We start from the raw sequence: 15612 nt of genomic DNA on the forward strand, positions 1-15612 counted from the left end.
GACGTACAACAACAGATAAATGAAATAGGAAGGCTTTATTGAAAACCAAACAGCAAGGTAAAAGTCCAAACGGATGATCAAACAGTACAGAGTCTTCCACCGGAGCCAGGGATCAGGAGCCAGAAGGATAGTCCGAACGAAGCCAGGGATCAGGAGCCAGAAGGGTAGTCCGAACGAAGCCAGGGATCAGGAGCCAGAAGGGTAGTCCGTGGAAGCCGGGTCGGTAACCAAAAGCAGCAGCACAATCTCAGGAGCATGTGTATACAAGAGGACCAAGCAGGGAAATGAAGCAACAGACCTCCTATATATATGCAAGGCATCCAGCTCCTCCCAGTGGGAAGGAGGAGCCGCAGGGTGTGGTAAGTTATAAGAAGCCCAGAAACCAACATGGCCGCCAGCACATGTCAGATGAAAGAAGCCAGCAAGAGGTAAGACCATGACAGTACCTCCCCCTCAAGGGCCCCTCCTCCGCGGCGCAAAAAACGGTTTCTGGGGGAAGCGCGCGTGGAAGTCTCGGAGCAAGGCAGGAGCATGGACATCTGCGGAGGGAACCCAGGAACGCTCCTCTGGACCATAACCACGCCAGTGGACCAAAAACTGCACCCGACCACGGACCAAGCGTGAGTCCAGGATATCGCTCACCTCATATTCCTCATGATCGCCCACCTGGACCGGACGAGGCCGAGGAACCGAGGAGGTGAAGCGATTGCACACCAGTGTTTTCAACAGGGAAACGTGAAACACGTTGGAGATCCACATGCCAGGTGGGAGCGCAAGGGCATAGGCAACCGGGTTTACCCTGCGAAGCACTCGGAAGGGACCAACAAAGCGAGGAGCCAGCTTGGGAGTGGGCACTCGAAGGTTGAGGTTGCGAGTGGACAGCCATACATGGTCTCCGACCTGGTAGGAAGGTGCAGGCGCCCGTCTGCGATCAGCCTGGAGTTTCTGGCGCTGCGCAGAGACCTCAAGGGACCTCTGGATCTGTATCCAAGAAGCACGTAGAGTGGAAAGGTGATCCTCCACAGCCGGAATATCTTGGGGAGAGAATGACTCCGGTAACACGGCAGGTTGGAACCCATAATTGGCCATGAAGGGAGACGTCCCAGAGGAAGAGTTCACTGCCGTGTTCCTGGCAAACTCAGCCCAAGGCAGAAGGTCAACCCAATTGTCTTGATGATCGGAGACATAGCAACGAAGGAATTGCTCCAGGGCCTGATTGGATCGTTCTGCGGCCCCATTGGACTGAGGGTGGTAGGCCGAGGAGAAGGAGAGATGAATCCCCAACTGGGAGCAAAAGGCGCGCCAGAACCTGGACACAAACTGACTCCCCCGATCCGATACTATCTCCTTGGGCAAACCGTGCAACCGGAAGACCTCCCTGGCGAAAACCGTGGCCAACTCTTGTGCAGAGGGTAATTTCTTGAGAGGAACACAGTGGCACATTTTGGAAAACCGATCCACAATCATGAGAATGACCGTATGGCCTCGGGATGCAGGAAGGTCCACAATGAAGTCGATCCCAAGGTGTGACCATGGGCGCTCCCCGGTAGCGATGGGTTGCAGAAGGCCCAACGGAAGGTGCCGAGGGGATTTACTCTGGGCACAAACAGAGCATGCCGCTACATATGCGGCGATGTCAGAACTTAGAGAAGGCCACCAGAACAAACGTGAAACGGCCAAGGACAGCTGATTCTTTCCAGGATGCCCCGCGGTCTTGGAGTTATGGTAGGTTCGCAACAACCGAGTGCGCAACTCCTCGGGCACAAAACATCTGCCGTTGGGTCTCCCAGAGGGAGCCCCAGATTGGGCCGCCAAAATCTGCTCTCCAAGGGGGGAGGTCAGGCTGGTGCGAATGGCGGCCAGGATCTGATTAGGAGGTATGACCAAAGTCGGTATCGATTCCTCCCTGGACAGCTCGGAGTATTGACGTGATAAGGTATCCGCCCTGACGTTCTTGGAACCGGGTAGGTAAGAGACCACGTAATTAAAACGTGACAGGAACAGAGCCCATCTGGCCTGACGTGGTGTCAATCTCTTGGCCTCAGAAAGGCAAGTCAGATTCTTGTGGTCCGTCAGGATGAGAACCGGAACCACCGAACCCTCGAGCAAATGCCTCCACTCCTTGAGAGCTTGCACGATGGCCAATAACTCTCTGTCACCAATCTGGTAGTTGCACTCCGCGGGAGACAGTTTCCGGGAGTAAAACCCACAGGGAAGCAGAGGACCCTCTGGTGTTCGACGCTGAGACAGAAGGGCGCCTACTCCCGTCTCAGACGCGTCCACCTCGAGAACAAAGGGCAACCCAGGGTTGGGATGAGACAGTATTGGAGCCGACACAAAGGCAGATTTTAGTGCCTCAAAAGCCCGGATGGCCTCGGGCGGCCAGACCTGGGAATTACTGCCCTTCCTGGTCAGATCCGTGAGAGGCTTGGCCAGCATGGAGAAGTCCCTGATGAACTTCCGATAATAATTGGCGAAGCCCAAAAAGCGCTGCAGGGAACGAAGACCACTGGGCTGGGGCCACTGTAAGACAGCCGAAACCTTCTCAGGGTCCATGGAGAACCCCTCAGCGGAAATGACGTAACCTAAGAAGGTTACCTGGGACCGGTGAAATTCGCATTTCTCAAGCTTACCGAACAGCTTGTTCTCTCGTAACCGTTGCAACACTCGCTTGACATCCAGAATGTGGGCCTCCATGGATTCAGAATATACCAAGATGTCATCCAAATAGACCACCACACACTGCTGCAACAGGTCACGGAAAACATCGTTGATGAATTCCTGAAAGACTGCGGGCGCATTGCACAACCCAAAGGGCATAACCAAGGATTCATAATGACCGGTCCTGGTGTTGAACGCGGTCTTCCACTCGTCACCAGCCTTGATCCTTACCAGGTTATATGCCGCCCTCAGGTCGAGTTTAGTAAAGACCGTGGCCCCTTTCAGGTGATCAAACAACTCGGAAATCAAGGGTATCGGGTATGCATTCTTGATCGTGATGCGATTAAGGCCTCTATAGTCGATGCAAGGCCTCAACTCTCCGCCCTTCTTTTTCACAAAGAAAAATCCAGCCCCTGCCGGGGACGAGGATTTGCGAATGTGACCACGGGAAAGCGCCTCCTTCACGTACTCCTCCATGGCCTCATTCTCCGCAACCGACAGTGGATAGACCCTGCCACGAGGAGGAACGGCACCAGGTTGTAACTCTATGGCACAATCGTATGGGCGGTGCAGAGGCAGGGCAACAGCGTGCACCTTATCGAATACATCCCGGTACCCCTCGTATTCAGGAGGCAACACAGAGTCCGAGGAGGTACACAACAACTTGACAGGCCCATGGATGCAACTAGCCCCACACTGTGGTGACCACGAGAGGATCTCAGCCGATCTCCAATCGAAAGTCGGATTATGCTTCTGGAGCCAGGGGTACCCCAAGACCACCGAGTAGTGTGGAGACGAAATGACCTGAAGGCAGGCCGACTCCCTGTGAACAGCCCCAATGGCTATCCCCACTGGAAGGGTCTCATGAGTCACGTGTGACGGCTGGAGGGGTCTGCCGTCTATCGCCTCGAGAACCAGCGGGGAAACTCGAGCCTGCAGAGGAATGGAGTTGGTGGCAGCGAACTTACTATCAATGAAAAGTCCACCAACGCCTGGGTCGTCACCGAGCCCCCGACCCAGGAGAGAACAACGGTGATCAGTGGTTTATCAGCACGGGAAACCGGGGACGAAGAGACTCCACCCAAGATCTGCCCCCGACAGGATCTCAGGTGCGAGCTTTTCCCGGACGGTTCGGACATGCCAACCGAAAATGCCCACCGAGACCACAGTACATGCATCGGCCCTCGCGTCTCTGGAGTGCCCTCTCCCCCTCGGACAGGCGAGCAAACCCCAGCTGCATGGGTTCACCCCCAGACATGTCAACTCCAGGAGGCGTGGGAGGAGAGGGAGGCACGGGTGGGACAGCAAACGTAGGCGCCAATCTGTTAGGAGACCTCCGCAGGCTCTCCTTAATGGAAGGTCTCTCCCTGAGTCTGGTGTCAATCAATATCAGGAAAGAAATAAGAGCCTCAAGCTACACTGGTAGGTCCTTAGCTGCAACCTCATCCTTCAAGGCATCCGAGAGACCATGGGAGAAAGCAGCGACCAGAGCCTCATTATTCCAGCCCACCTCTGCTGCCAGGGTACGAAACTCAATGGCGTATTCGGCTACCGATCGTGAACCCTGTCTGACGGACATAAGGAGCTTCGCAGCAGAGGCAGAGCGAGCCGGTACATCGAATACCTTCCGAAGAGAAGCAACAAAACCGGAAAACTCGGCAACCACCGGATTGTTGTTCTCCCATAAAGGGCTGGCCCAGGCCAAGGCCTTGTCCGAGAGCAGCGAGATCAAGAAGCCCACCTTAGATCTCTCAGTAGGAAAGGCATGTGGCAGCAACTCGAAATAAATGCCCACTTGGTTAAGGAAACCTCGGTACTGAGTTGGCTCTCCCCCAAAGCGCTGCGGAAGGGGGGCAGAACCGGTCATACCCCGAGACACCGCAGGCGCAACAGGTGTCGGGGTAGACTCTGGCGCAACAACCGGAGCGGCAGTAGGAGCGGACCCAGGAGCGACAACCGGCCTATCGGCAATGGGAGCGAGGTGAGCCGTACATGCAAGCAGGGTTTGCAACGCCTGAGCGAACTGACCCAGCAGGTGATCCTGCTGATCAAGTCTGGCAACCAGCGTGGGTAGCGAGGATGGCCCTGTACCGTCAGAATTCATGGCTTGGTCCTAATGTCACGGAACCATGAACCAGACGTACAACAATAGATAAATGAAAATAGGAAGGCTTTATTGAAAACCAAACAGCAAGGTAAAAGTCCAAATGGATGATCAAACAGTACAGAGTCTTCCACCGGAGCCAGGGATCAGGAGCCAGAAGGATAGTCCGAACGAAGCCAGGGATCAGGAGCCAGAAGGGTAGTCCGAACGAAGCCAGGGATCAGGAGCCAGAAGGGTAGTCCGTGGAAGCCGGGTCGGTAACCAAAAGCAGCAGCACAATCTCAGGAGCATGTGTATACAAGAGGACCAAGCAGGGAACTGAAGCAACAGACCTCCTATATATATGCAAGGCATCCAGCTCCTCCCAGTGGGAAGGAGGAGCCGCAGGGTGTGGTAAGTTATAAGAAGCCCAGAAACCAACATGGCCGCCAGCACATGTCAGATGAAAGAAGCCAGCAAGAGGTAAGACCATGACACCACTAGATGGGGCTGACGATCATAGCAAGTAAAACCTTTTAAACAAATTACGGTGCTGCCGCATTAAGGCCAATAGAGGATGCTGATGATCATAGTAAATAAATCTATTGAGCCAATTACAATGGAGTTGTATTATGGCCACTAGAAGGAGCTGATCATAGGGGAAAAAAACGACTGTATTAGGCAAATTATGGTGATGCAGCATTACGGCCACTAGATGGAGCTGACAATCATGGGAAATAAACCTATTAGGCAAATTGCGGGAATTGTTCATGGCAGCTGTGCGAAAATTGGCCCCCTTAACTCAACTCTTTTCCTGACCCTGAGCAATATCTCCCATCACTTACCTTGTCTGTAACACTTACCCCTTCCCCTTACATTATCCTATTACCAATCCTTACCCGAAAAACACTGCTTCCACCTTTGAATGCTCCCATGTCGGCACCCTTCGTATGGAGTCCGTTGGTCTTGTACGTGACGGTGGTGGTGACGTTGTTGTATATGAGGTATGCGGTGACGTTGTTGTATATGAGGTATGTGGTGACGTTGTTGTATATGAGGTATGTGGTGACGTTGTTGTATATGAGGTATGCGGTGACGTTGTTGTATATGAGGTATGCGGTGACGTTGTTGTATATGAGGTATGTGGTGACGTTGTTGTATATGAGGTATGTGGTGACGTTGTTGTATATGAGGTATGTGGTGACGTTGTTGTATATGAGGTATGTGGTGACGTTGTTGTATATGAGGTATGTGGTGACGTTGTTGTGTATGAGGTATGTGGTGACGTTGTTGTATATGAGGTATGTGGTGACGTTGTTGTATATGAGGTATGTGGTGACGTTGTTGTATATGAGGTATGTGGTGACGTTGTTGTATATGAGGTATGTGGTGACGTTGTTGTATATGAGGTATGTGGTGACGTTGTTGTATATGAGGTATGTGGTGACGTTGTTGTATATGAGGTGTGTGGTGACGTTGTTGTATATGAGGTGTGTGGTGACGTTGTTGTATATGAGGTGTGTGGTGACGTTGTTGTATATGAGGTGTGTGGTGACGTTGTTGTATATGAGGTGTGTGGTGACGTTGTTGTATATGAGGTATGTGGTGACGTTGTTGTATATGAGGTATGTGGTGACGTTGTTGTATATGAGGTATGTGGTGACGTTGTTGTATATGAGGTATGTGGTGACGTTGTTGTATATGAGGTATGTGGTGACGTTGTTGTATATGAGGTATGTGGTGACGTTGTTGTGTATGAGGTATGTGGTGACGTTGTTGTATATGAGGTGTGTGGTGACGTTGTTGTATATGAGGTATGTGGTGACGTTGTTGTATATGAGGTATGTGGTGACGTTGTTGTATATGAGGTGTGTGGTGACGTTGTTGTATATGAGGTATGTGGTGACGTTGTTGTATATGAGGTCTGTGGTGACGTTGTTGTATATGAGGTATGTGGTGACGTTGTTGTATATGAGGTATGTGGTGACGTTGTTGTATATGAGGTATGTGGTGACGTTGTTGTATATGAGGTATGTGGTGACGTTGTTGTATATGAGGTATGTGGTGACGTTGTTGTATATGAGGTATGTGGTGACGTTGTTGTATATGAGGTATGTGGTGACGTTGTTGTATATGAGGTATGTGGTGACGTTGTTGTATATGAGGTATGTGGTGACGTTGTTGTATATGAGGTATGTGGTGACGTTGTTGTATATGAGGTCTGTGGTGACGTTGTTGTATATGAGGTATGTGGTGACGTTGTTGTATATGAGGTATGTGGTGACGTTGTTGTATATGAGGTATGTGGTGACGTTGTTGTATATGAGGTATGTGGTGACGTTGTTGTATATGAGGTATGTGGTGACGTTGTTGTATATGAGGTATGTGGTGACGTTGTTGTATATGAGGTGTGTGGTGACGTTGTTGTATATGAGGTATGTGGTGACGTTGTTGTATATGAGGTATGTGGTGACGTTGTTGTATATGAGGTATGTGGTGACGTTGTTGTATATGAGGTATGTGGTGACGTTGTTGTGTATGAGGTATGTGGTGACGTTGTTGTGTATGAGGTGTGTGGTGACGTTGTTGTATATGAGGTATGTGGTGACGTTGTTGTATATGAGGTATGTGGTGACGTTGTTGTATATGAGGTGTGTGGTGACGTTGTTGTATATGAGGTATGTGGTGACGTTGTTGTATATGAGGTCTGTGGTGACGTTGTTGTATATGAGGTATGTGGTGACGTTGTTGTATATGAGGTATGTGGTGACGTTGTTGTATATGAGGTATGTGGTGACGTTGTTGTATATGAGGTATGTGGTGACGTTGTTGTATATGAGGTATGTGGTGACGTTGTTGTATATGAGGTATGTGGTGACGTTGTTGTATATGAGGTATGTGGTGACGTTGTTGTATATGAGGTATGTGGTGACGTTGTTGTATATGAGGTCTGTGGTGACGTTGTTGTATATGAGGTATGTGGTGACGTTGTTGTATATGAGGTATGTGGTGACGTTGTTGTATATGAGGTATGTGGTGACGTTGTTGTATATGAGGTATGTGGTGACGTTGTTGTATATGAGGTGTGTGGTGACGTTGTTGTATATGAGGTGTGTGGTGACGTTGTTGTATATGAGGTATGTGGTGACGTTGTTGTATATGAGGTATGTGGTGACGTTGTTGTATATGAGGTATGTGGTGACGTTGTTGTATATGAGGTATGTGGTGACGTTGTTGTATATGAGGTATGTGGTGACGTTGTTGTATATGAGGTATGTGGTGACGTTGTTGTATATGAGGTATGTGGTGACGTTGTTGTATATGAGGTATGTGGTGACGTTGTTGTATATGAGGTATGTGGTGACGTTGTTGTATATGAGGTATGTGGTGACGTTGTTGTATATGAGGTATGTGGTGACGTTGTTGTATATGAGGTATGTGGTGACGTTGTTGTATATGAGGTATGTGGTGACGTTGTTGTATATGAGGTATGTGGTGACGTTGTTGTATATGAGGTCTGTGGTGACGTTGTTGTATATGAGGTATGTGGTGACGTTGTTGTATATGAGGTATGTGGTGACGTTGTTGTATATGAGGTATGTGGTGACGTTGTTGTATATGAGGTATGTGGTGACGTTGTTGTATATGAGGTGTGTGGTGACGTTGTTGTATATGAGGTGTGTGGTGACGTTGTTGTATATGAGGTATGTGGTGACGTTGTTGTATATGAGGTATGTGGTGACGTTGTTGTATATGAGGTATGTGGTGACGTTGTTGTATATGAGGTATGTGGTGACGTTGTTGTATATGAGGTATGTGGTGACGTTGTTGTATATGAGGTATGTGGTGACGTTGTTGTATATGAGGTATGTGGTGACGTTGTTGTATATGAGGTATGTGGTGACGTTGTTGTATATGAGGTATGTGGTGACGTTGTTGTATATGAGGTATGTGGTGACGTTGTTGTATATGAGGTATGTGGTGACGTTGTTGTATATGAGGTATGTGGTGACGTTGTTGTATATGAGGTATGTGGTGACGTTGTTGTATATGAGGTATGTGGTGACGTTGTTGTATATGAGGTATGTGGTGACGTTGTTGTATATGAGGTATGTGGTGACGTTGTTGTATATGAGGTATGTGGTGACGTTGTTGTATATGAGGTATGTGGTGACGTTGTTGTGTATGAGGTGTGTGGTGACGTTGTTGTATATGAGGTATGTGGTGACGTTGTTGTATATGAGGTATGTGGTGACGTTGTTGTATCTCTTCCCCCCGCAGGTCACAGAAGCAGCAAAGACCCTCCTGGACAGCGGAGAGAACTTACCTCTTCCCCTCATCGCCAAACTGCTGAAGTTCCAATTCCTGACCATCAAACAGAGAGACCTGCAGAGGAGGGAGGCGGAGCAGAAGGTGAGCGCAGAGGACCCCAAACACTTGAACTCTTTAACTCCTTCAATACCAGGCTTTTACTGCGCCTATTCTGGCACTTCTCTCCTACATGTACAAATCATCATTCTTTTGCTAGAAAATTACGCAGAACGCCCCAAACATTATATATGTTTTTTTAGCAGACACCCTAGAGCAGTGTTTCTCAACTCCAGTCCTCGGGGCGCACCAACAGGTCATGTTTTCAGGATTTCCCTCAGATCAAACTGCTGTGGTAATTACTAAGGCAGTGAAACTGATAAAATCACCTGTGCACAATAATTGAAAGCCTGAAAACAAGACCTGTTGGTGCGCCCCGAGGACTGGAGTTGAGAAACACTGCCCTAGGGAATAAAACGACGGTCATTGCAACGTTTTATCTTGCACGGTATTTGCGCAATCATTTTTTAAACGCCTTTTTTTTGGAAAAAAAATTGTTTCATGAATTAAAAAAATAACAAAACAGTAAAGTTAGCCCAATTTTTTTGTAAAATATGAAAGATTAGGTTACACCGAGTAAATACATCACGCTTTAAAATTGCGCACATTTATGGAATGGCGCCAAACTTCGGTACTTAAAAATCTCCATAGGCAACGCTTTGAAATTTTTTACAGGTTACCAGTTTAGATTTACAGAGGAGATCTAGTGCTAGAATTGTTGCTGGCGCTCTAATGCACGCGACGATACCTCACATATGTGGTTTAAACAGCGTTTACATATGTCGGCGGGACTTGCGTGTGCGTTCACTTCTGCGCGCGAGCTACCGGGGACAGGGGCGGTTTAAAATTTTTTTTTTTTTTTTACTTATTTATTATTCTTTTTTTTACACTTTTTTTTAAAAAAGGTTTTTTTTTTTTTCACTTTTATTCCTATTACAAGGAATGTAAACATCCCTTGTAATAGGAAAAGTGTGTGACAGGTCCTCTTATATATGAGATCTGGGGTCAATAAGACCTCACATCTCTCCTCCAGGCTGGAAAGCGTGAGATCGGTGAATTTTTTTTCAGTGTTTCAGATCAGTGTTGCTTACTAGCCGAAATCACGGGTTTGTTTACTTTCGGGTACTCGGGCGTGACGTCATCACATCGCGCCCGGGCCTCCGATGGTCATAGAGATGACTGGTGACCATCTGGTCTCCAGTCATCTCTATGCTTCCTGCCTGCGCCGGACGATTCGTTCTCCGAGCCCCCGATGGCACGGGAGAGCCCAGAGAAACACCGGAAGGTGGCGGGAGGGGGGGGGATGTCCCCTCCCGCCGCCTATAAGAACGATCAAGCGGCGGAACCGCCGCTATGATCGTTCTTATGTTGCACAGAATCGCCAGCAGAAGAGAATGATATCTGAATGATGCCTCTAGCTGCAGGCATCACTCAGATATCCCCCCCACAAAGCCCAGGACGTCATATGACGTCCACCCAGGATGGGAGATCCCCTCTGTGGATGTCAAATGACTATGGGCCGGTATTGAAGTGGTTAAGGACTGACCTATTTTTCAGATTTGGTGTTTACAAGTTAAAATCATTTTTTTTTGCTAGAAAATTAATTGGAACCCCCAAATATTTTATATATATATATTTAGAAATGTCTACAGGTTACAGAGGAGTTCTAGAGCTAGAATTATTGCTCTCGCTCTAACTTTCCCGGCGATACCTCGCATGTGTGGTTTGAACACAGTTTTTTTATAAGAGGGCACGACTTACCTATGCGTTCACAAGCTCAGCAGGACTGGGTTCTTTTAATTTATTTATTTTTTCTTCTTTATTTTACTTTTTTTTTTTTTTACACTGTGCTTTTAAAAGATTTAATAAAAATTGGGGTCACTTTTATTCCTATTACAAGGAATGTAAAGATCTCTTGTAATAGAAGAAAAGCATGACAGGTCCTCTTTAATGTGAGATCTGGGGGTCAAAAAGATATTTACACTTAAATGCAATAAAAATCTTTTTTTTTTTTGCAAAAAAAATAAATAATCCCCTTTAAGACCATTGGGTGGAAGAGACGTTTGATGTCGCCTCCGTCATCCAATGGTATGGAGCCGACCATCTTTCCCTCACTCGGCATCCAGGCCTCACAGGGGAAAGGACGCGGGAGGGGCAGGCCTCTCCCACCCTTAATAAAATTGGAAGGCCTCTCCCACCCTAGATAAAAAGGGAAGGCCTCTCCCACCCTTGATAAAAGGGGAAGGCCTCTCCCACCCTAGATAAAAAGGGAAGGCCTCTCCCACCCTTGATAAAAGGGGAAGGCCTCTCCCACCCTTGATAAAAGGGGAAGGCCTCTCCCACCCTTGATAAAAGGGGAAGGCCTCTCCCACCCTTGATAAAAGGGGAAGGCCTCTCCCACCCTAGATAAAAAGGGAAGGCCTCTCCCACCCTTGATAAAAGGGGAAGGCCTCTCCCACCCTTGATAAAAGGGGAAGGCCTCTCCAACCCTTGATGAAAGGGGAAGGCCTCTCCCACCCTTGATAAAAGGGGAAGGCCTCTCCCACCCTTGATAAAAGGGGAAGGCCTCTCCCACCCTTGATAAAAGGGGAAGGCCTCTCCCACCCTTGATAAAAGGGGAAGGCCTCTCCCACCCTTGATAAAAGGGGAAGGCCTCTCCCACCCTTGATAAAAGGGGAAGGCCTCTCCCACCCTTGATAAAAGGGGAAGGCCTCTCCCACCCTTTATAAAAGGGGCAGGCCTCTCCCACCCTTTATAAAAGGGGAATTCCTCTCCCAACCTTGATAAAAGGGGGGGCCTCTCCCACCCTTGATAAAAGGGGAAGGCCTCTCCCACCCTTGATAAAAGGGGAAGGCCTCTCCCAACCTTGATAAAAGGGGAAGATTTCTCCCACCCTTGATAAAAGGGGAAGGCCTCTCCCACCCTTAATAAAAGGGGAAGGCCTCTCCCACCCTTAATAAAAGGGGAAGGCCTCTCAAACCCTTGATAAAAGGGGAAGGCCTCTCCCACCCTTGATAAAAGGGGAAGGCCTCTCCCACCCTTGATAAAAGGGGAAGGCCTCTCCCACCCTTAATAAAAGGGGGGGCCTCTCCCACCCTTAATAAAAGGGGCAGGCCTCTCCCACCCTTGATAAAAGGGGAAGGCCTCTCCCACCCTTGATAAAAGGGGAAGGCCTCTCCCACCCTTGATAAAAGGGGAAGGCCTCTCCCACCCTTAATAAAAGGGAAGGCCTCTCCCACCCTTGATTAAAAGGGGAAGGCCTCTCCCACCCTTGATAAAAGGGGAAGGCCTCTCCCACCCTTGATAAAAGGGGAAGGCCTCTCCCACCCTTGATAAAAGGGGAAGGCCTCTCCCACCCTAGATAAAAAGGGAAGGCCTCTCCCACCCTTGATAAAAGGGGAAGGCCTCTCCCACCCTTGATAAAAGGGGAAGGCCTCTCCCACCCTTGATAAAAGGGGAAGGCCTCTCCCACCCTTGATAAAAGGGGAAGGCCTCTCCCACCCTTGATAAAAGGGGAAGGCCTCTCCCACCCTAGATAAAAAGGGAAGGCCTCTCCCACCCTTGATGAAAGGGGAAGGCCTCTCCCACCCTTGATAAAAGGGGAAGGCCTCTCCCACCCTTGATGAAAGGGGAAGGCCTCTCCCACCCTTGATAAAAGGGGAAGGCCTCTCCCACCCTTGATAAAAGGGGAAGGCCTCTCCCACCCTTGATAAAAGGGGAAGGCCTCTCCCACCCTTGATAAAAGGGGAAGGCCTCTCCCACCCTTGATAAAAGGGGAAGGCCTCTCCCACCCTTGATAAAAGGGGAAGGCCTCTCCCACCCTTTATAAAAGGGGCAGGCCTCTCCCACCCTTTATAAAAGGGGAATTCCTCTCCCAACCTTGATAAAAGGGGGAAGGCCTCTCCCACCCTTGATAAAAGGGGAAGGCCTCTCCCACCCTAGATAAAAAGGGAAGGCCTCTCCCACCCTTGATAAAAGGGGAAGGCCTCTCCCACCCTTGATAAAAGGGGAAGGCCTCTCCCACCCTTGATAAAAGGGGAAGGCCTCTCCCACCCTTGATAAAAGGGGAAGGCCTCTCCCACCCTAGATAAAAAGGGAAGGCCTCTCCCACCCTTGATAAAAGGGGAAGGCCTCTCCCACCCTTGATAAAAGGGGAAGGCCTCTCCAACCCTTGATGAAAGGGGAAGGCCTCTCCCACCCTTGATAAAAGGGGAAGGCCTCTCCCACCCTTGATAAAAGGGGAAGGCCTCTCCCACCCTTGATAAAAGGGGAAGGCCTCTCCCACCCTTGATAAAAGGGGAAGGCCTCTCCCACCCTTGATAAAAGGGGAAGGCCTCTCCCACCCTTGATAAAAGGGGAAGGCCTCTCCCACCCTTGATAAAAGGGGAAGGCCTCTCCCACCCTTGATAAAAGGGGAAGGCCTCTCCCACCCTTTATAAAAGGGGCAGGCCTCTCCCACCCTTTATAAAAGGGGAATTCCTCTCCCAACCTTGATAAAAGGGGGGGCCTCTCCCACCCTTGATAAAAGGGGAAGGCCTCTCCCACCCTTGATAAAAGGGGAAGGCCTCTCCCACCCTTGATAAAAGGGGAAGGCCTCTCCCAACCTTGATAAAAGGGGAAGATTTCTCCCACCCTTGATAAAAGGGGAAGGCCTCTCCCACCCTTAATAAAAGGGGAAGGCCTCTCCCACCCTTAATAAAAGGGGAAGGCCTCTCAAACCCTTGATAAAAGGGGAAGGCCTCTCCCACCCTTGATAAAAGGGGAAGGCCTCTCCCACCCTTGATAAAAGGGGAAGGCCTCTCCCACCCTTAATAAAAGGGGGGGCCTCTCCCACCCTTAATAAAAGGGGCAGGCCTCTCCCACCCTTGATAAAAGGGGAAGGCCTCTCCCACCCTTGATAAAAGGGGAAGGCCTCTCCCACCCTTGATAAAAGGGGAAGGCCTCTCCCACCCTTGATAAAAGGGGAAGGCCTCTCCCACCCTTAATAAAAGGGAAGGCCTCTCCCACCCTTGATAAAAGGGGAAGGCCTCTCCCACCCTTGATAAAAGGGGAAGGCCTCTCCCACCCTTGATAAAAGGGGAAGGCCTCTCCCACCCTTGATAAAAGGGGAAGGCCTCTCCCACCCTAGATAAAAAGGGAAGGCCTCTCCCACCCTTGATAAAAGGGGAAGGCCTCTCCCACCCTTGATAAAAGGGGAAGGCCTCTCCCACCCTTGATAAAAGGGGAAGGCCTCTCCCACCCTTGATAAAAGGGGAAGGCCTCTCCCACCCTAGATAAAAAGGGAAGGCCTCTCCCACCCTTGATGAAAGGGGAAGGCCTCTCCCACCCTTGATAAAAGGGGAAGGCCTCTCCCACCCTTGATGAAAGGGGAAGGCCTCTCCCACCCTTGATAAAAGGGGAAGGCCTCTCCCACCCTTGATAAAAGGGGAAGGCCTCTCCCACCCTTGATAAAAGGGGAAGGCCTCTCCCACCCTTGATAAAAGGGGAAGGCCTCTCCCACCCTTGATAAAAGGGGAAGGCCTCTCCCACCCTTGATAAAAGGGGAAGGCCTCTCCCACCCTTTATAAAAGGGGCAGGCCTCTCCCACCCTTTATAAAAGGGGAATTCCTCTCCCAACCTTGATAAAAGGGGGGGCCTCTCCCACCCTTGATAAAAGGGGAAGGCCTCTCCCACCCTTGATAAAAGGGGAAGGCCTCTCCCACCCTTGATAAAAGGGGAAGGCCTCTCCCACCCTTGATAAAAGGGGAAGGCCTCTCCCACCCTTGATAAAAGGGGAAGGCCTCTCCCAACCTTGATAAAAGGGGAAGATTTCTCCCACCCTTGATAAAAGGGGAAGGCCTCTCCCACCCTTAATAAAAGGGGAAGGCCTCTCCCACCCTTTATAAAAGGGGAATTCCTCTCCCAACCTTGATAAAAGGGGGGGCCTCTCCCACCCTTGATAAAAGGGGAAGGCCTCTCCCACCCTTGATAAAAGGGGAAGGCCTCTCCCACCCTTGATAAAAGGGGAAGGCCTCTCCCACCCTTGATAAAAGGGGAAGGCCTCTCCCACCCTTGATAAAAGGGGAAGGCCTCTCCCACCCTTGATAAAAGGGGAAGGCCTCTCCCACCCTAGATAAAAAGGGAAGGCCTCTCCCACCCTTGATAAAAGGGGAAGGCCTCTCCCACCCTTGATAAAAGGGGAAGGCCTCTCCAACCCTTGATGAAAGGGGAAGGCCTCTCCCACCCTTGATAAAAGGGGAAGGCCTCTCCCACCCTTGATAAAAGGGGAAGGCCTCTCCCACCCTTGATAAAAGGGGAAGGCCTCTCCCACCCTTGATAAAAGGGGAAGGCCTCTCCCACCCTTGATAAAAGGGGAAGGCCTCTCCCACCCTTGATAAAAGGGGAAGGCCTCTCCCACCCTTGATAAAAGGGGAAGGCCTCTCCCACCCTTTATAAAAGGGGCAGGCCTCTCCCACCCTTTATAAAAGGGGAATTCCTCTCCCAACCTTGATAAAAGGGGG

The 15612-nt window shown here is 49.8% G+C and overlaps 1 protein-coding gene across 1 annotated transcript in view; it reads left to right on the forward strand.

The window, feature by feature from the left end:
- SPAG17 (sperm associated antigen 17) overlaps positions 1-15612 on the forward strand; it is a 229726-nt gene that overhangs the window by 37229 nt on the left and 176885 nt on the right. Inside the window, exon 4 of the mRNA XM_040339490.1 lies at positions 9026-9157. Coding sequence (XP_040195424.1) covers positions 9026-9157 — 132 coding nt within the window. The remainder of the gene's footprint in view (positions 1-9025; positions 9158-15612) is intronic.

Source organism: Rana temporaria, chromosome 2 (genome assembly GCF_905171775.1).
Source record: "Rana temporaria chromosome 2, aRanTem1.1, whole genome shotgun sequence".
NCBI classification, from domain to species: Eukaryota; Metazoa; Chordata; class Amphibia; order Anura; family Ranidae; genus Rana; species Rana temporaria.